At 52.8% G+C, this 20,384-nt stretch overlaps 1 protein-coding gene across 1 annotated transcript in view; it reads left to right on the top strand.

Moving 5' to 3' along the window:
- Positions 1-1,026: 1,026 nt before the first annotated feature.
- Positions 1,027-20,384, top strand: part of POLD1 (DNA polymerase delta 1, catalytic subunit) — a 29,485-nt gene continuing 10,127 nt past the window's right edge. The window contains exons 1-10 of the mRNA XM_058708302.1: positions 1,027-1,144; positions 12,566-12,768; positions 13,147-13,260; positions 15,446-15,592; positions 15,677-15,802; positions 15,874-16,042; positions 16,144-16,225; positions 16,298-16,427; positions 16,935-17,101; positions 17,430-17,534. Of these exons, the coding sequence (XP_058564285.1) occupies positions 12,567-12,768; positions 13,147-13,260; positions 15,446-15,592; positions 15,677-15,802; positions 15,874-16,042; positions 16,144-16,225; positions 16,298-16,427; positions 16,935-17,101; positions 17,430-17,534 (1,242 nt within the window). The 5' untranslated portion in view covers positions 1,027-1,144; position 12,566. The remainder of the gene's footprint in view (positions 1,145-12,565; positions 12,769-13,146; positions 13,261-15,445; positions 15,593-15,676; positions 15,803-15,873; positions 16,043-16,143; positions 16,226-16,297; positions 16,428-16,934; positions 17,102-17,429; positions 17,535-20,384) is intronic.

Below are 20,384 nucleotides of genomic sequence, written 5' to 3'. Positions count from 1 at the left end.
TGGGGGGGGGGGCACTTACTATGTGGCAAACACAATTTTAGGCACTGGAAACACCAGAGAACAAGATAAAGCCCCTCCTGGGAGGTGGCTACCAGTCAGGGCTGGCAAAGGGGGGATGGATGGGGCCAGCTAGCATGGAAGGGAATAGGGGCTTTAATGCATGCAGCGCGTGGCAGCATGGGAGCCCAGAAGTAGAAGGCAGGCAAGTCCTCACGCAGGATATCATGTCCCAGGGGGGAACCTAAACATGACAAGGGGGCTGGGCCCCCAAATTGAGGGGAGGGCGCATGCCGGGTCTGGGAGGTGGGAGAGTCTGGTGATTTCAGAGTAAGGACGGGCTGTGGACATCTCTTAGTCCCTCCTTCTCCTGTGCCAGGCTCCCAAGGGGTCTCAGAAGTGAGCTGGGTGGACAGTCCTGGCCAAGAGTGAAGGGGGTGTTGCTTGGAGGGATGGGCTGGGTACTGAAAGGTGTGGTTTTTCTTTCGAGCAGCTGGGGGTAAGGTGACTGGGGAAGTGACTATTTACGAGAAGTCCTGTTCCAAGCAGTGTGCCGGGCGCCCCCAGGTGTGCCCGCCCTGCGCTAAGTCTAGTTTACAGGTGGGGAAACCGAGGCATGAGACAGAGGTGACCGGACCTCCCCTACACGGGCAGGGCAGACGTCAGGTCTTCCGCCAGCGGAAAGAAGGGACGTGCGCAAGTTGTCCTCTCGCCTAGGCCTTCCGCAGAAAGCAGGCCCGCGAGCCGAGGATACGCGCGATGCCCCCGCGGGCGGGGAGGCGGGGCCGGGAGGACAGGGGGCCGGCCGCGCCGCCGCGCCGCCGCGCGCAACGAGAGCCGGAATCCGCCGAGCTGCCGTCGGAGGGGGCGTGGCTTAGGAGCAGGCCCCTCTCTCAAGGCGGGGCGGGGTTTGGCGAGAATATATGGAAAGTGGGAAGAGGCAACATCCTAAATTGGACGGACGGGGCGTGGCCTAGCCCCAGTTGAAGGGAGGGGCGTGGCTCGAAGGCTTGTCGGGGCGTGGTCTCGCCCTACTTGGGCGGGAGGGGCGTGGCCCAGGGCGGCGCGCGGCGGCTCTGAGCCTGCGCGCGCTGGAGTCAGGGGTCACAGCGACGTAGGCTGTGGCGGGAAACGCTGTTTGAAGCGGGTGAGTGAGGGGAGAAGGGGGCTTGAAGGGACTCGACTTGGCAGAGAAGGAAGGTGGAGGAGTCGGGCATGTAGGCCTGAGAGAAGGTTGCGAAGGGGAGCGTGGAGGCGGGAGGGCGCGCGGTAGAGGGGCGAGGGCCAGTGGTTCTGGGCGCGTGCGCGGGGGCGCGCAGGAAGATGATTGGGGCTGGGGGGGCCCCTCGGGATGCGGGGGGCTCTTGTGCTGGGCGCCTGGCCCCTGGGGTGAGCTGGGAGATGTACCCTGGAGGATCTTTGGGGCGACGGGATCCCGGACGCAGTGGAAGACTGAATTGGTGCACGTGGTGGCATGCTGATATGCTTTATTCTCTAAATATTGAATACTCCGTGCCAGGCACTGTTCTAGAAGCAGAGGCTACAGCCCGAACAAGTCAGAGAAAGTCGTTGGCTCAGGAGAAGACAGACAGTAGACAAGTGATAAGTAATAACGATAAAGCAACGCTTTCAGGGTTTGATACCTTATCCGAAGTGAAATAAAACAGGGCAGCCTGTTTCTTTAGCTGGAATAATCAAAAATCCTCTCTCTGGGGAAGTGACATTTGACAGAGAAGTCAGCCATGTAAAGAAAGATTTGGACAGGGGGACCATCAGGTGCAAAGGCCCTGAGGTGGGAAGGAATTTGGCTCCTATTCCAGGTTCCACAGGGAGCCATGGGAGGTTTTGAGCGTCAGAGCAACATGACCCACCCTGCGTTTTGAAAAAGTCCCTGGGTGCTGATTGAAGATGGGATTGTAGTGGGAACAGGAATGCAAGGAGGAAGACCAGTTAGGAGACAAGTGGGGACATTGGCTCAGACCACAGTGCTGTCAGCCTCAGGTTGTCTTTGGGGTTTGAGCCAGCAGGACGCGGGGGTGTAAGGAAGAACGCAGGCTGCTGGGGTATGTGGTCTGGCTGGATGGAGAGAGAAGGCGGAGGCAGAACGGATTCGGGGTGCCCTCTGAGGTGACAGTGAGTGGGCAGGGTTTAGGGAGAGGCAGGTTGATGATGTCACCTTCTCAGCTTTATAGCCCCACCCAGGCCAGGTTACCTGTCTACCCCCAGCCCTGGCTGCACTTCACCACCCAGGCCTCCTGTCCCGTAGAGACGCTCCTTTCCCACCGAAGGCCTTTGCCACGCTGTTCCTTCTCCTGCGATGCTTTTTCTTCTCTCTTCGGTCCCTTTCACTCAGCTGCTCTCAAGAACAGGCACTTTCCTGGGCACTGGGAAGCCAGTCATAATTCAGTTTGGTTGGGGAGAGGACAGGAGATCTCAATCCAGATTGCTCTGAGCCCAAACGAGGCAGCACTAGTCTTTGGGAAGCGAGAGCAGCTCCAGGGACTTGGGAAATACTTGGGTCGGTGGCACTCGAGAGGAGTCTAGACTGCTGCACCTTGAAGTGACCTGCGTTCCGGACACCGCGTGAGCGATGCTGGGACCCTAACTTGAGTGAGACCCTGACCCCTGTTTTTTGTTTTAAGTTTTTAAATTTATTTTGAGAGAGGGAAGGAGAACGTCAAGCAAGCTTTGCGCTGTCAGTACAGAGCCCAATGCAGGGCTTAAACTCACCAACCACGAGATCATGATCTGAGGCTTTTTTTTTTTTTTTTTTTTAATTTTAAGATTTTTATTTTTAAGTAATCTCGGTACCCAATGTGGGGGCTCTAACTCACAACCCCGAGATAAAAAGTCACATGCTCCACCGACTGAGCCGGCTGGGTCCCCAGTGAGGCCTGTTTAAAAAAAAAATTTATTTTAATGTTTATTTATTTTTGAGAGAGAGAGAGAGAGACAGAGCGTGAGCGGGGGAGGGGCAGAGAGAGAGGGAGACACAGAATCCGAAGCAGGCTCCAGGCTCGGAGCCGTCGGCACATCAGCACAGAGCCCAGCGTGGGGCTCGAACTCATGAACCACGAGATCATGACCCGAGCTGAAGTCAGATGCTCAACCGACGGAGCCACCCAGGCGCCCAGATTTATCTTACTGTCCGTCCCCGCAATGCCGAATGAAAACTCTGTGAGAGCAGGGATTCTGTCTTGTCTCCTGCTCTGTCTCATGCGCCCTGAAGAGTGCCTAGGACAGAGGGTGAAGATGGAAGGAACTCACAGAATCTTCACAGAATCTCCTGAGACAGGTGCTGTTACCCTCCGACGCGATGACTAGAACCAAGGCCCAGAGAGGTGAAGCTGTCTCGCCAGGTGGCACAGCTAGCTTGGAGGGTTCAGAGGCTCATCCCAGAGCCCCATTCTGAGCCAGCACCGCAGACTGCCGGCCTCCAGGGGTGTCTGGCAAGGTACGGGGGTGAACTCTCTACCCAGCGAAGGAGACAGACCGGGGATGGATTCCTCTGCTGGCTCGCCCCTGTACCCTGGCTCACGCACCTAGCGAGGGAAAGGTTAAATAATTGCAAAAGTACCTGTTCCGTCTGCCCCCTCCCCAGAAAACGACCTGCTTTTCGTGCTTTGGCCTCATCCCTCCTCTGGGCCTCCCTGACTCTCACTACCCTTGTCGCAGGCCAGGGACCATCTGGGCCGGTGTCTGACTCCCCCACCAGACGGGAACCCCTTGAGGTCTGCTGCTTCTCTGCGTCCTCAGCATTGCCCGGCACGGGCTTTGGGAAGTGTGTGCTGGGTGAGACTGCCCCCCTGCTTTTCTCAGCCACCTGACTCCTCTGTCTGCAGAGACCCAGCTCCAGTTCAGCTCTTCCAGGAGAGTCGGCGGCCCCCCGGGGCACCCCAGGCAGCTGGTCCTACTTCCCTTACTGTACAGGTGCACCCAACCCAGAACTGCTTCAGAATGTGAGCCCCCCAAAAACAGGGGTCGGGGGCACCTGAGTGGCTTAGTTGGTTAAGCGTCTGACTCTGGATTTTGGCTCAGGTCTTGATCACACAGTTTTGTGAGTTTGAGCCCCATGTTGTGCTCTGCACTGGCAGCGCAGAGCCTCCTTGAGATTCTCTCTCTCTCTCTCTCTCTCTCTCTCTCTGTGCTCACATGCTGTCTCTGTCTCTCAAAATAAATCTTAAAAAAATTTTTTTAATAAATTGAAGTTAAAAAAAGAATAAACAGGCCTCGCTGCGAAGGTGACATTTGAGCAAAAACCTAAAGGAGGGGAAGGAGGAAGCCATGGGGACATCCGGGGAAGAGTAGGGCAGTGGGAACAGCTTGTGCAAAGGTCCTGAGGTAGGACCAAGCCTGGCACGTTCAGGGAAGAGAGAGGAGACAAGTGGCTGGAGCCAAGTGGACAAGGGGGACAGGGCAGGAGATAGTGTCTAAAAGGGAAGGGGGTGATTGCGCACGGTCTGTGGGCTAGTCGGAGGAGTTTGCTTTAGCTCTGCATGAGATGGGACCCAGGGGCCAGTTCCGAGGGGAGGAGGGATGGGATGACCTGGCATATTCGTATGGGATCTCTCTGGTTACTGTGCAAAGAGTATACACTGAGGGCTCCTCATTCATTCAACACATCGTTCTCCAGCACCTGCTGTGCACCAGGCTCTGTTGTAGACACCCTCAAATGCTTCAGTGACAGGGCAGACCTGCCGGCACTGGGCTCAGGTTCCAGCAGGGGGAGACAGACACAAAGCAGTGCACAAAATAATGCTGCCAACAACCTCTGAGAACCAGAGGGGCAAGGCTGGGAGCCCAGCGGGGGCTGGGAAGTGCTGAGACTCGGTCCATTGACAGTAGAGCCTATGGGACTGACAGGTGTGTTCTGAGGGGAAGGGAGAAGCTGGGGTGACTCCGAGGTGGTTGGCCTGGTGGGAGTTGCCTCTTCCCGAACTGGGGGAGGCTGTGGGATGCAAGGAGCAGGTCAGGGCAGGGGAAGGCGAGGGGCCCGGCTTTGGAGTGTGAGATGCCTGAAGAGACACATGCTCAGTGAGCAGCTGGGTTGGGCAGGCTGGGGCCTGGGGGGCGGTCTGGGCTGGAGACAGGAAGGCAGACGTGATCATCGGCATAGAGGTGGCAGTGAAAGCCGTCAGATAGAGATGGGACAAGAACCCCGAAGGAGGGAGTGTCACAGAAACCAGCGGGCACTGAGCGTTGTCTATTTGCCAGTGAAGGGTCGAGAAAAGGAGAGGGCCCCGTGTTTCCCCAGCTCCTGTCCTGTGCCAGGACACACTGGGGCCTCTTTCCTTCTAATCCTTCCTTGCCTATGATGGGGAACTAGCATAGGAACCTCGATTTTGCTCCCGGAGTCCCCTTCCCTCCTACCGCACCCTCCTGGCCACAGCCCGCTGACCTGGGGAGCCAGACTTCCCCCCTCCCGCCTCCCTCTGCCAGGCTAGGGCTGGCCACTGCCCCTCTGCCCCACCCAGGCCTCCCCCCCGCAGGTCCGAACTCCGTCTCTCTGGCCGCCTGTATGGCTGGAGCAAAGGCCTCCAGGCTTTTTCCTTCCTGTGGGATAAGCCACTCGTAGGCACAAAAGGAGAGGCCGTACAGGGCCTCCGTCCCTGTTCAAAGTGTGTGTGTACCGGTCCCAGCAGCGCTATCCATGATAGGCCAAAGGTGCAGACGCCGCCAATGTGCACTGAGCGACGAACGGATCAACACAACGTGATGCAGCCACACAGTGGGGCAATATTTGGGCGTAAGAGGGAATGAAGGGCTGACACCTTCTGCATCCCGGTGAACCCGGAAAACACTATCCTAAGTGAAAGAAGCCAGACACAGAGGGACACATATTGGAAGGGTCCATGAATAGGAAAGGCCCAGAATAGGCAAATCCAGAGACAGACAAAGTTGGTTAGTTGGGAAAGTGGGGTGGGGGTGGGCTGAGTTGAGGGGTGATGGCCAAAGGGGTGTGGGGATTCATTTTGGGGTGATGAAAAGGCTCTAAAGTTGACTGTGGTGATGGTCACACAGCTACGAATATATTAAAAGCCATCAGACTATACACTTGAAATGTGTGGGTCACATGGTGTGTGAATTCTATCTCAATAAAACCGTCCCGGAATGGCTGGGTTGGTCGGTCAGTTAACGTCTGACTCTTGATTTCTGCTCAGGTCATGATCTCGTGGTTTGTGAGTTTTAGCCCCGAGTTGGGCTCCGTGCTGAAGGCGTGGAGCCTGCTTGGGATTCTCTCTCTCTCCCTCTCTCTCTGCCCCTCCCCTGCTCATGCTCTCTCTCAAAATAAATAAGTAAAACATGGAGCTCCTGGGTGACTCAGTTGGTTAAGTGTCCAACTTTGGCTCGGGTCGTGATCTCACGGTTCGTGGGTTCAAGCCCCACATCAGGCTCCGTGCTGACAGCTGAGAGCCTAGAGTCTGCTTCATATTCTGTGTCTCCTCTCTCTCCCTGCCCCTCCCCCACTCACACTCTGTCTCTCTCTCTCTCTGAAAAATAAACATTAAAAAAATTAAGTAAATAAGTAAAATAAATAAATAAGCATAAAGCTGTCCCATCTTGTCCTCCCCGCCCCGGGAAGCCAGTGTTACCAGTTTATTACCTATCTTTCCAGAATTATGCGTTAAAAACAAACATGCTTATACAGATTCTCCCACACACCTTGTAAAAATGTTATTTTTAAAATTTTACATATTTTCCCCCAACTTTTTTTTTTTTTTGATAAGTAATCTCCACACCCAATATGGGGCTTGAACTCACAACCTTGAGATCAAGAGTCGCATGCTCCACCAACTTTTGTTCTGAAAAGGCACCCCTCTAACTTTTGTTCTGAAAAATTGCAAGGCTGCATAGAAGTTGCATGACAGGGGCCCTGGGAGACTCAGTCGGTTGGACGTCCGACTTCAGCTCAGGTCATGATTTTGCTGCTCGTGGGTTCGAACCCCGCCCTCGGGTTCTGTGCTGACAGCTCTGAGCCTGGAACCTGCTTCCAATTCTGTCTCCCTCTCTCTCTCTTTCCCCTTTCCCCCACCATGCTCTGTCTTTCTCAAAAGTAAATAAACATGAAAATTAAAAAAAAGTTGCATGACAGATACAACAAAGCCCTGTGTACCCTTTGCCTGGACTCACCAGCTGTTAACATGCTGCATCATTTGCTTTATCTGGATGCACATACACTTTTTTCTTTCTTTCTTTCTTTCTTTCTTTCTTTCTTTCTTTCTTTCTTTCTTTCTATCTATCTATCTATCTATCTACCTATCTATTTATTTATTTTAAGTTTATTTATTTATTTTGAGAGGGAGAGAGAATCCCAAGCAGGCTTGATGCTCACTGTGGAGCCTGATGAGGGGCTCAATCTCATGACCTGAGTCGAAGTCAAGTCGGACGCTAAACCGACTGAGCCTCCCAGGTGCCCCATGTTTTCTTTTTTGGCTGAACTATTTGTAAGTTATAGTCATCATGGTACCTGACCTCCAAAAACTCTAGCAGAACAGTGACATCCTACAGAACTGTGGTTTAATCATAATCAGACCATTTAACCCGCGGCAATACTGTTACCTCATAGACAGTCCTTATTCCGTTTGTCCAGTTTCCTGGTAACATTCTGCATAGCTATTTTCTTTCTAATTCATTTTTTTATGTTTTTTATGATTTTTGAGAGAGAGAGAGAGAGAGAGAGAGAGAGAGACGGCGTGAGCAGGGGAGGGGCAGAGAGAGAGAGAGACCTGGAATCCGAAGCAGGCGCCAGGCTCTGAAATGTCAGCACAGAGCCCGACACAGGGCTCTAACTCACGAACCGTTAGACCATGATCTGAGCTGAAGTCGGACACTCTGCCGACTGAGCCACCCAGGCGCCCGTGCATAGCTATTTTTGAGATATATATATATTTTAAGTAGGCTTCATGCCTAGCACAGAGCCCAGTGTGAGGCTTGAACTCACAATCCTGAGATCAAGACCTGAGCTGAGATAAAGAGTCAGAGGTTTAACCAACTGAGCCACCTAGGTGGCCCTGCTATATTTTATTTTTTTTAGTGTGTTTTTATTCATTAGAGAGAGCACATGCATGCGCATGTGCGCACGAGTGGGAAAGGGGCAGAGAGAGCGAACAGAGGATCTGAAGCAGGCTCCACTCTGACACCAGTGAGACTCCACTCGAACTCACAGACTGTGAGATCATGACCTGAGTCGAAGTCAGATGTTCAACTGACTGAGCCACCCAAGTGCCTCTGTTTTTTATTTTTTAATCTAAGATCTGATCTGGGGTCATGTTACATTTAGTTGCCAGGACTGTGCAGTCTCTCCTTCAATTTAAAAGTTTCCTGGCTTTCCAGCCCCCACCCTTCCATGCCATTGACATTTTTGAAGATTCCAGACTGGTAATTTTTGCAGGCCAGTCCTTACTTTGGCTTGATTGTTTCCTAATGCAAAGAATCAGGGCAAACTTTTTTTAGACATTGTTTTTCCTAATACAAAAAGATAGCAATCTAAGTACACCGTTCTGCACGTTGGTTTCTCTAACAATGGGTCTTTGAGAGCCCTCCACATGAATGCATAGAGAGCTTCCTCATTCCTTTATACAGCTGCATAATATTCCATGGAACAGTCTTCATATAATTTATTTAAACAGTCCCCCAGGGGAGGACATTTAGGTGGTTTCCAGTCTTTTGCCATTGCAAACAATGCTGCCGGAAATAACCTCGTAAATGCAGTTTCTCATATGTGATAGTATATCTATAGCACAAACCCCTAGGTGGGGAAATGGGGCCTTCCAACTTTTATGTTTTAATGGAGGTGGAATTTACATATAGTGAAATGCACAAGTTCTCAAGTGGACAGTTGTGGGTAAGGTACATTTTTGTCAGCCCAGAAAATTCCCTCATGCCCCTTCTCAGTCAGCCTCTCCCTCCTGGTAAGCAACCACTAGCCTAATTTCTAGCACCATAGATTAATCTATTCTAGAACTGTGTAGGGGTGCCTATGTGGCTCAGTCGGTTAGGCATCCCACTCTGGATTTCAGCTCAGGTCATGATCTCACGGTTTGTGGGTTCAAGTCCCACATTGGGCTGTACACTGACAGCGTGGAGGCTGCTTGGGATTCTCTCTCCCTCTCTCTCTCTGCCCCTCCCCCATGTGCACCTGTACACGCACTCTCCCTTTCAAAAATAAACATTTTAAAAAAACAAGTTAAAAAAAAAAACTTTGTGAATGGCACTATACCATATATTCTCTCTCATTTTCAATTGAGGTGAAATTAACCATTTTAAAGTGTAGAGTTCAGTGACATTTAGTACGTTCACAATGTTGTACATCTACCACCTCTGTCTGCTTCCAGAACATTTTCATCCCCCCCAAAAGGAAGACCCCCATACCCCTTAGCAGTCACTCCCCATTCCTGCAATGCATACTTGTGTGTCTGGCTTCTTTCTTTAAAAAAGAATTTTTTTTTTTTAATGTTTGTTTATTTTTGAGAGAGAGAGAGAGTGCGAGCAGGGGAGGGACAGAGAGAGAGGGAGACACAGAATCTGAAGCAGGCTCCGGGCTCCCAGCTGTCCGCACAGAGCCCGACGTGGGGCTCAAACTCACGAGCCGTGAGATCATGACCTGAGCTGAAGTCGGACACTTAACCACCTGAGCCGCCCAGGCGCCCCTATGCATCTGGCTGCTTCTGTGCAGCATATTTTTGAGGTTCATCCATCCATCGTGTCACTCAGTAGCTGCCTCCTGTCTGATGCTGAGACGTATTCCATTGTATACCATCCTGAACATTTGCCAACAACACATCCCCAGTCAGTTCAGGACTTTTCTGTGCTCTATTTGTTAAGGTCCGGGCTAAGCTGCTGGAACAGAGACCCCACGGCACGGTGGCCCGGGCAAGATACAAGTGTATTTCTCCACATAACTGCCCTCAGGTAGGCATTTCTGCCCCAGAAGCTTGTCAAGGGGACTGGGTTCCTTCCATCTTGTAGCTCTGCGTTCCCTGGGGTGTTGTCCTTGACCCCGTGGTCAAGGTTGGCTCACCCCCACTGTATCCATGCTCTAGCCATAGAGAAGGGAGAGGAGGCTAGAAGCAAGCTTCCTTTTAAGGCTGTCCCGGTCATTCCTTCCATGAGATAACTCAGTAAAGTGACCATCCCTAGCAGTGCATGCTGGGAAATGTAGTCTCCGGCTGGGTTGCCTGCAGCAGCTCAGAGGCAAGGGGTCAGCTGCAAAAGGACGAAGGGGAGACTGGATCTGGGGTTTGGGTGGGGTTACGGGATCCAGAGGTGTTCACTTGAACTCAGGGCAGCTGACCTGTGCCCTTCCTGCCTTCCCTCCCAACTGGGTCTGGGGTCTGCCTTAGGTTCCTATACTCTGTCTAGGCCTGGATGCTGGGAGACATAAACTTTTAAAAAACTTTTTTCTTTTTTTTAATCTTAAACTGATGGGAAGATCCAAAGAATAATACAAAGAGCATATACCCTTTACCCAGATCCACGTTTTAACATTTTCCCTTACTTGTTTTATGATTTGTATGTACATAAGCTTTCTTTTTCTCCTCTCTACACACATATGCCACCTAAAACAAATTTTTTTAATAGCTTGCATACATCATGGTTATTTACCCTTAATAGTTGAGTGCGTATTTTAAGTTTTTATTTATTTATTTATTTTGAGAGAGAGAGAATCCCAACCAGACTCCCACCTGCCAGCACAGAGCCTGATGTGGGGCTCAAAATCACGAAACCTTGAGATTATGACCTGAGCCGAAACCAAGAGTTGGATGCTTAACTGACTGAGCCACCCAGGCACCCTGAGTGTGCATTTTCTTAGAATATTCTCTTACAGGGGCGCCTGGGTGGCTCAGTCGGTTAAGCGGCCGACTTCGGCTCAGGTCATGATCTCGCGGTCCGTGAGTTCGAGCCCCGCATCGGGCTCTGTGCTGACCGCTCAGAGCCTGGAGCCCGTTTCAGATTCTGTGTCTCCCTCTCTCTGACCCTCCCCGTTCATGCTCTGTCTCTCTCTGTCTCAAAGATAAATAAACGTTTAAAAAAAAAAAAAAAAAGAATATTCTCTTACAGAACCATAGTGAAGTTGCCAACCTAAAGAGGCTTAACTTGAATACAATCTTCTGTCGAACCTACTAGAGGATGGGTACTTTTGTATCAATATATCTTGTCAAAATATGCCCCAAAATGATTTTTTATATGTTGCAATTAAGAAAACATATAAATGGGGCGCCTGGGTGGCTCAGTTGGTTAAGCATCTGACTTTGGCTCAGGTCATGTTCTCGTGGTCCGTGAGTTTGAGCCCCACATTGGGCTCTGTGCTGACAGCTCGGAACCTGGAGCCTGCTTCGGATTCTGTGTCTCCCTCTCTCTCTGTCCCTTCCCTGCTCTCTCTCTCACACACACACACTCTCTCTCTCTCTCTCTCTCTCTCTCTCTCACGTGTGTGCTCTCAACAATAAATAGTTAACATTTTTTTAAAACGTCAAGTTTATTTAAAAAAAACCTATAAACATGTAAATTGCAGCCTCTATTTGGTTTTTTGTTTGTGTTTACTACATTAGATCCTAGATTACAAGGGGAATACTATAAAGGGCATTTGGGGGGATTGTTAGAGAAACTGGAAAATGGACTCTTCATGTTGTGATTGGATTGTTAAGTGTCCTGGATTTGATCACTGCACCTTGCTGGGTATAGAGAATGTCTTTGGGACGCCTGGCTGGTTCAGTCAGTACGGTGTGTGACTTTCGATCCCAGGGTTGTGGGTTCAAGCCCCACTTGGGGCATGGAGCCTGCTAAGAAAGAGAGAGAATGTCTTTGTCCTTCAGCAACACATTGTAAAGTACACAGGGGTCGAGGGGCATAATATCTAACTAACATATCTACCTGACGCACAGCTCACTCAACTGACTCAGAAAAAGTAAATCATGTGATGATGTGTGCATATTACCGTGTTACGTATGGAGGAGGTAATGAAGCAAATGTGGCGTCAGGTTGACACTTGGGGAATCTGGGTGAAGGGTGTGCAGGTGTGGAAATTTGGACTTATTTCAAAATTAAAAGGGCTCTGTTTCTGTTTTATTTTTAAGGGGGAGGGAAGCCTCTGAAGTGTTTTGAGCTGGGAAGGGACCAGATCAGATTTGTGACTGGCCTGAAGAGGTGCTTCCCAGCTGCTTGTCGAGTGAAGGCGCGGGCAGGCAGGGTGACAGGCGGGTGTGGACATCAGAGAGAGAGGTTTATGAAAGGAAGCGATGTGCTAAGGACCAGGTGTGTGAGTGTGTGGAGGCCCTGCAGACCGGGTGACAAGGGGTTGGCCAGGGGCAAGCAGACAGCAGAAAGGATGTGGAGGGTTTGAGCACGTGAGGAGAGGGTTACACCGAGGTGGGGAGTGGGCTGTAATCATAGTAACTGAGAGTATTTGACACGTGGAATGTGCCACCACCCGTGAGCCTGTGGGTAGAGGGTCGTGTTACTCTTGAGGCACTCTGGAGAATGGAAAAAAGGCTCACAGTCACGGTTGGTACACGGGGGGTTCAGGAGGAAGACAGGAACCTTCTCCGAGCCTTGACTTGCCCCACAGGATGGATGGCAAGCAGCGGCCGGGCCCGGGCCCCGGGGTGCCCCCCAAGCGGGCCCGTGGGGGCCTCTGGGATGAGGACGAGCCGTCTCAGCCATCCCAGTTCGAGGAGGAGCTGGCGCTGATGGAGGAGATGGAGGCAGAGCACAGGCTGCAGGAACAGGAGGAGGAGTTGCTGCAGCCGGCCCTGGAGGGAGCCGCGGACGGTGAGACCCACGGCGGGAACCCCCTGCCCCCCTGCCCCCCCTCCCCCTCGTGCCTGTGAACCGTGTCGGCCACGAGGCTCACCTGTATGTAACCTCTGACTTCTGGCCCACTTTGAGCTCCGTGAAGTGCCGGCCTCTGGCCTCACACCAGCATGAATTCTGCCTTTGTTGTCTGCAGCTCCAATTCTGACCTTCACCCTTGACCCCATGACCTCTCCCGAGTTTCCGGCCAGACCCAGAGCCAGCCCCTCCTCCACCTGACTTTCTCTGCACATCAGGCACCACCTGAGAGATCATGGGCTGGGTTGGGCGGGCCCGTTACTTATTTCTGGGGGAGGACCACCATTCCATGTAGCCTGCCTCCCTCCCCCCACCCAGGGCAGTTCTCCCCAACGGCCATAGATGCCCGCTGGCTTCGCCCCTCCCCGCCCTCCCTGGATCCCCAGACGGAGCCCCTCATCTTCCAGCAGTTGGAGATCGACCATTACGTGGGTGAGCTTGGTGGTCAGGCCTGGTGGGTGGGAGGAGGGGCCCAGGGCTCCTGGGGTGCAGGCTGGGCCGGGTCAGCACCTCTGGCTTTGAGAGAAGAGATGGACACGGACAGTCCCCATCCAGGTGGCCAGGGCTAGGAGAGGGAGGGACAGGGCTGTGGGTGCCGGAAGGGGCAGCAAGAGGGAAAGTGGTGGTGCAGGTGTCCAGCGGGGCTTCCTGGAGGTGGGGACTGTCCTCCAACTGAGGCCTGAAGGTAAGAGCCGGCTCCTTGCCAAGGAAGGAGGGAGGCGTGCAGTTCGACATCCGTCCGTCCATCCAGCGTCCATCAGGAACAGCCAAGCATCTGTATTGAGCCAGGCCCTATTCCTGTCAGACCAGGTCCCTGCTCTCAGAGGCTCACCTTCTAGAAGGATAGGCAGAATAAAAAAGGAAATGGAGCCTCAGGTGGCCGTGAGGGTTATGGCGGAACATAAAGGAGGGTAGGGGTGCCAGACTGTGCATCTTGGAGGTCTGGGAAAGCCTCTCTGAGGAGGCAACAAGGAGCCACGGGGCTGTCTGGGAAAGAGGGGTTCTGGGCAGAGGGTCCTGAGCAGGCAGCAGGTCTGGAACGTTTGAGGAACAGCGGGATCAGTGTGGTAGGAACAAGGAGCGAGGGGAGGGGGGAGGGGTGGCACATGAGATCCTGCCCGCCGAGGCAAGGGCTTCGGGGCTCCGTTCTGAGCAGGCTGGAAAAGTCTTTGGAGAGACCCAACCCCAACTCACAGGTTAGAAGGCTCCCCGGTAAGAGAGGGAAGGGACAAGTTACAGGCAGGGAGGAAACATTGCGTTCCCCGCATCTGAGCAAGAACTCGCGCTGCGAAAATATAAGAAGCATTCAGATCTCGACAGCGAGAAGACAGTCCCGTCCAAAAGTGGACCAAACACCCGGGTAGACAATTCACTGGAGGATACGCAGGCAGGAATCAGCTCAGTGTCACTGGCTGTCAGGGAAGCGTAAATGACAGCCACACTGAGACCTGACAACCTATTAGGAGAGCTAAAAGAAAGCCCAGCGACACGAGCGATCACCGATAAGGATGCAGAGCCGCCGGAAAGCTTGCTCATGCCCTGCTGGTGGGAACGCTGTGTGTTGCTGCCCCTGTGCGAAACGGTCTGGAAGTTTCCTAGAGTTCAACCTACTCTGCCCCCGCCCCCAGCTTTATTAAGATACAAGAGTTAAATCTGCTTTTTCCATAGGATCAGGCAATTCCAGATATTTCCCCTGAAGGAATGAGAGCCAGGAGACTGGGATTCCGTTTATACGGATAGACTGAAAAAAACAAAATTAAGGGCACCTGGGTGGCTCAGCTGGTTAAGCTTCTGACTCTTGATTTTGGCTAAGGTCATGGACTCCCGGTTTGAGGGACCGAGCCCCACATCTACACTGATGATGTGGAGCCCGTTTGGGATTTTCTCTCTCCTTCTCCTGCCCCTCCCCTGCTCATGCTTGTAAGCGCTCTCTGTCTCAAGATAAATAAATAAGCTTTTTTTTTTTTGAGTTGAAAGAAAGACAAAATTAGAACGACAGAGAGCGGACCATCAGTGCCAGCGGGTGTGGTTCCAAAAATGCATCTCGCAGGAGCTGTTTGGAGTGATGGAGCGGTTTTGTACCCTGATTTTGATAGTGGTTACATGAATCTGTGTAAAAGATGTGTTAAAGCTCCTAACTGCACACACAACGTCGATTTTACTTGTTTTTAAATACTTACTTTTGAGAGAGAGTGCGCGCACACGTGAGCGGGAGGGGGGCAGAAAGAGAGAGCAAGAGAATCCCAAGAAGCGCAAAGCCCCACACAGGGCTCAAACTCACCAACCATGAGATCGTGATGTGAGCCGAAGTTGGGCACTCAAGTGACTGAGCCACCCAGGCGCCCCTCAGTTTTACTTTTCAAAAGAAAATATTTTTTGCAAAAAGAGGGCAGGGGGCTCCTTCTAGCTATAGGAGGTAGACCAAGATGAAAAGGAGACCAGTGGGGAGGCGCTCAAAGCCGAGTGGACAGCGTGGAAGGCCAATGTGGGCAGAGGCACCCCGTGCTGCGGGAACCAGGGGGCTGTGTTCCCAGCAAAGGAGAAGCCTGGGGAGGCAAACCTTTGAGGAATACGGAGGGGTAGCCTCTGCCTCATCCTGTGAACCCTCCACCCCCAGGCCTGGCGCAGCCCCTGCCTGGAGCAGCCCCGCCACCCCCCGGCTCCGTCCCTGTCCTCCGTGCCTTCGGAGTCACTGATGAGGGCGTGTCTGTCTGCTGCCACATCCACGGCTTTGCTCCCTACTTCTACACCCCGGCGCCCCCTGGTGAGTGGCCCTGACCCACAAGACCCCCGCCCCAGCCCTCCGGAGTCCCCCTGCACTTCTGACCAGCTCTCCCCATCCCCCCAGGTTTTGGGCGCGAGCACCTGGGCGACCTACAGCGGGAGCTGAATGCCGCCATCAGCAGGGACCAGCGCGGAGGGAAGGAGCTCGCGGGGCCGGCCGTGCTGTCTGTGGAGCTGTGCTCCCGGGAGAGTGAGTGCCCCGCCTCCGGGTCCAGCAGGCAGGGTTCCCTCCGGGCCGGTGCCAGCCTCGTCTGTTCGCAGGCATGTTCGGGTACCATGGGCACGGCCCCTCCCCGTTTCTGCGCATCACCCTGGCGCTGCCACGCCTCCTGGCCCCCGCCCGCCGCCTCCTGGAGCAGGGCATCCGTGTGCCAGGCCTGGGCACCCCCAGCTTCGCGCCCTACGAGACCAATGTGGACTTTGAGATCCGGTACGGCCCCTGCCTCACCTCTCCAACCTCCACCCCCGCTTCCGCCCCCGCCCCCACCCTGCTAGTCAGCTTCTGGCTCCTGCTCTTCGTCCCCTGTCCAGGTTCATGGTGGACACAGACATCGTCGGCTGCAACTGGTTGGAACTCCCAGCGGGGAAATACCTCCTGAGGCTGGAGGGGAAGGTGCGGGGCTCACCGGGGGGCAGGGGCACAGAGCCGGGCCCCTGCAGCCGCTGACGTGCCCCACCCCTACAGGCCACGCATTGTCAGCTGGAGGCGGACGTGCAGTGGTCTGACGTGGTCAGTCACCCGCCAGAAGGGGAGTGGCAGCGAATTGCGCCCCTGCGCGTGCTCAGCTTTGACATCGAGTGTGCTGGCCGCAAAGGTCTGTCTCCGGGTCTCGGGGCTCCTCCCTCCCTCCCTTTAGACTCGTGACATGCCAGTCTTGCCCCACGAGCCCCCATACTTCTTGAGCTCGCTGAGGAAGGAGTGAACATGAAAATGGACAGTTATCATAAGATTCTCGCTTGGAGGTTGGTGGAGAGTGACAGGGCATCTCAGACAGGTGGGCGGGAAGGCCTTAGGAGCGATGCGGCAGGCCTTGTGAAGAGGGACAAGCGGGGGTGTATGGGTGGGGAGAACCTCTGCGCCCCCCACCCCTCCCAGAGAATAGGAAGTGCAAAGGCCCTGGGGCAGGACCCAGTCTGTGAGGGGCAGGGAGAGGGCCAGAAGAAGAAGGCCGAGGGGAACAGCGTGGGTCATGCGAGGGCTGTAGGCAGTGGGGTTAGGAATCGACAGGCTGGGGAGGTTTGGATGTGCAGCTCCCCTGATGTGTCACAGAGGAAAAGAAGAAGTTCGGTCCCCTGCATCCCCCTCCTTCCTCCCTGCGCAGGCATTTTCCCGGAGCCTGAGCGGGACCCCGTGATCCAGATCTGCTCACTGGGCCTGCGCTGGGGTGAGCCGGAGCCCTTCCTACGCCTGGCGCTCACCCTGCGGCCCTGCGCCCCTATCCTGGGCGCCAAAGTGCAGAGCTACGAGCGGGAGGAGGAGCTGTTGCAGGTGGCTCTCGTTCCATGTCCCTTTATGTCCTCAGAACCCCCCACCCAGCCTCCACATCCCAGGTGCGAGGCCATGTCCTCTGCATGCTGAGACGCCAAGTCCACGGGTTCAGATCCCTTTGCTTTGGTGGGGGAGGGGGTGTGTGAACATTTCCTGTCTGGGTCCTGTGTTATTTTCAGAAGCAACTGCCCGATCTTACTGCAACGGGCAAGAGGGCTCCAGGCTCGCTCTTGGGGACTTCTGGAATGTTCCAGGAGCGGGGAGGATCCATGCTAGGGGGACGATCAGGATGACAACCAGGGTGATCCTGTGTGCTCCCACCCCACAGGCGTGGTCGACCTTCATTCGCATCATGGATCCCGATGTGATCACCGGCTACAACATCCAGAACTTTGACCTTCCATACCTCATCTCCCGGGCCCAGACCCTCAAGGTAGGGCAGGAAGGTTAGGGAGGCTTGCCTTTAGATGCGCCACTGGGGGCCGAAGGGGTGGGTGGCCGCCCTGCTCCTCCTTGCTGCTTTTCCCTTGTGGCTCTGTCCCCCTTGGGTGGTTTGGCTTGCTCTGCGTCCCTGCAGCCCACCACCCCCAGTGGCTCCAGGGACGTCACCGAAAAGCCAGCTCTGGCCCCATCCCTGCCCTGCTCGAAGTCCAGAAGGTTATTTGGCTTTTGCAGAGGCAAGGAGAGCATTTATGGTTAAATAAGGAAAGGCCTGTGTGTTGGAAGGGCAGACGGAAGCGTGCGTGGGGATAGTGTCTTGTCTTCTAGACTTTAAAATATGTCAGCCAAAAATCAGGAAAAGGGGGATTCCTTGAAATGTATGGCAAACCCTTGATGCTTGTTGAACCTGGGAGTCACTGTACAGGGCGGGCTAATTTGCTAGGGCTACCTGAACAGTACCGCAGGCTTGTGTCTTCTTGCAGGCTGGAACTCAGAAGTCCAAGATCAAGGCCTCACAGGCTTGGTTCCTTCCGAGGCCTCTCCTAGCCTCTGGTGGTCTCAGACATACCTGGGGTGTCGAAGGCGGCCTCTCCGATTCTTCAGCTTGTCTTCTAATTTGGGCATATCTCTGCCCAAATTTCCTCTTTTTCTAAGGACACTGTGGTCTTGGGTCAGGGCCAACCCTGATGATCTCAACTTGATTACTTGTAGAGACCCTGTTTCCAAAGAGGTTACGTTCTGAGGTGTGGAGGTTAGGACTTCAACATCTTGGATTGATGTTGACAACAATTCAACTCACAACAGTGGTTATGTTGTATCGTTTCCTCCTTTTCCTTATGTTTGGCCAGTTACGTGATGAAAAATTAAAATCACGTTTGGGGCGCCTGGCTGCCTCTGTTGGTAGAGTGTGCAACTTGATTTTCAGGGTCGTGAGTTCAAGCCCTATATTGGGCATGGAGCGTACTTAAAAAAGTACAATAAAATGGTATTTTAAAAATCATGTTGGGGTGCCCGGATGGCTCAGTTGGTTAAGCGTTCGACTCTTGATTTCGGCTCAAGTCATGATCTCACAGTTTGTGACTTTGAGCCCCACATCCAGCTCTGTGCTGACAGTGCGGAGCCTGCTTGGGATTCTCTCTCTCTCTCTCTCTCTCTCTCTCTCTCTCTCTCTCTGCTCTTCCCCAGCTTGTGCTCTCTCACCCTCTCTCTCAAAATAATTAAACTTAAAAATTTATTTATTTATTTATTTATTATGAAATTTATTGTCAAATTGGTTTCCATACAACACCCAGTGCTCATCCCAACAAGTCCCCTCCTCAGTACCCATCACCCACCCACCCCTTCCTCCCACCCCCCATCAACCCTCAGTTTGTTCTCAGTTTTTAGGAGTCTCTTATGCTTTGGCTCCCTCCCTCTCTAACCATTTTTTTTTCTTCCCCTCCCCCATGGTCTTCTGTTAAGTTTCTCAGGATCCACATAGGAGTGAAAACATATGGAATCTGTCCTCTGTATGACTTACTTCACTTAGCATAACGCTCTCCAGTTCCATCCACGTTGCTACAAAAGGCCAGATTTCATTCTTTCTCATTGCCACATAGTACTCCACTGTGTATATAAACCACAATTTCTTTATCCATTCATCAGTTGATGGACATTTAGGCTCTTTCCACAATCTGGCTATTGTTGAGAGTGCTGCTATAAACATTGGGGTACAAGTGCCCCTATGCATCAGCACTCCTGTATCCCTTGGGTAAATTCCTAGCAGTGCTACTGCTGGGTCATAGGGTAGGTCTATTTTTAATTTTCTGAGGAACCTCCACACTGTTTTCCAGAGCGGCTGCACCAGTTTGCATTCCCACCAACAGTGCAAGAGGGTTCCCGTCTCTCCACATCCTCTCCAGCATCTATAGTCTCCTGTTTTCATTTTGGCCACTCTGACTGGCGTGAGGTGATATCTGAGTGTGGGTTTGATTTGTATTTCCCTGATGAGGAGCGACGTTGAGCACCTTTTCATGTGCCTGTTGGCCATCTGGATGTCTTCTTTAGAGAAGTGTCTATTCATGTTTTCTGCCCATTTCTTCACTGGGTTATTTGTTTTTCGGGTGTGGAGTTTGGTGAGCTCTTTATAGACTTTGGATACTAGCCCTTTGTCCGATAATGTCGTTTGCAAATATCTTTTCCAATTCCGTTGGTTGCCTTTTAGTTTTGTTGATTCCTTTGAGGTGCAGAAGCTTTTTATCTTCATGAGGTCCCAATAGTTCATTTTTGCTTTTAATTCCCTTGCCTTTGGGGATGTGTCAAGTAAGAAATTGCTGCGGCTGAGTTCAGAGAAGTTTTTCCCTGCTTTCTCCTCTGGGGTTTTGATGGTTTCCTATCTCACATTCAGGTCCTTTATCCATTTTGAGTTTGTTTTTGTGAATAAAAATATATGTATTTAAAAAAATTGTGGGGCACCTGGGTGGCTCAGTCAGTTAAGCTTACGACTCTGGCTCAATTCATGATCTCGGTTAGTGGGTTCAAGTCCCATGTCGGGCTCTGTGCTGACAGCTCAGAACCAGGTCCCTGCTTCGGATTCTGTGTCTTCCTCTCTCTCTGCCCCTCACCTGTTCGTGCTCGCTCTCTCTCTCTCTCTCTCTCTCTCTCTCTCTCTTTCTCTCAAAAGTAAATAAACATTAAAACTAATTTTTTTAAATTGTGTTTATGGCCCCCAAGAGCTCTGGGAAGGAGTCCATCCCTCTCAGTCTGGCATTTATACACGGAGACACTGCTCCCCTGTCCTCTGCACCCCTGCCCTGCTACTTCTCCAGCTCAGGCCTCCCCTCTCTACCCTGTCCCTCCCACG

Source organism: Neofelis nebulosa, chromosome 17, assembly GCF_028018385.1.
Source record: "Neofelis nebulosa isolate mNeoNeb1 chromosome 17, mNeoNeb1.pri, whole genome shotgun sequence".
Lineage (NCBI taxonomy): Eukaryota > Metazoa > Chordata > Mammalia > Carnivora > Felidae > Neofelis > Neofelis nebulosa.
This window is presented reverse-complemented; position numbering and strand designations above follow the sequence as displayed.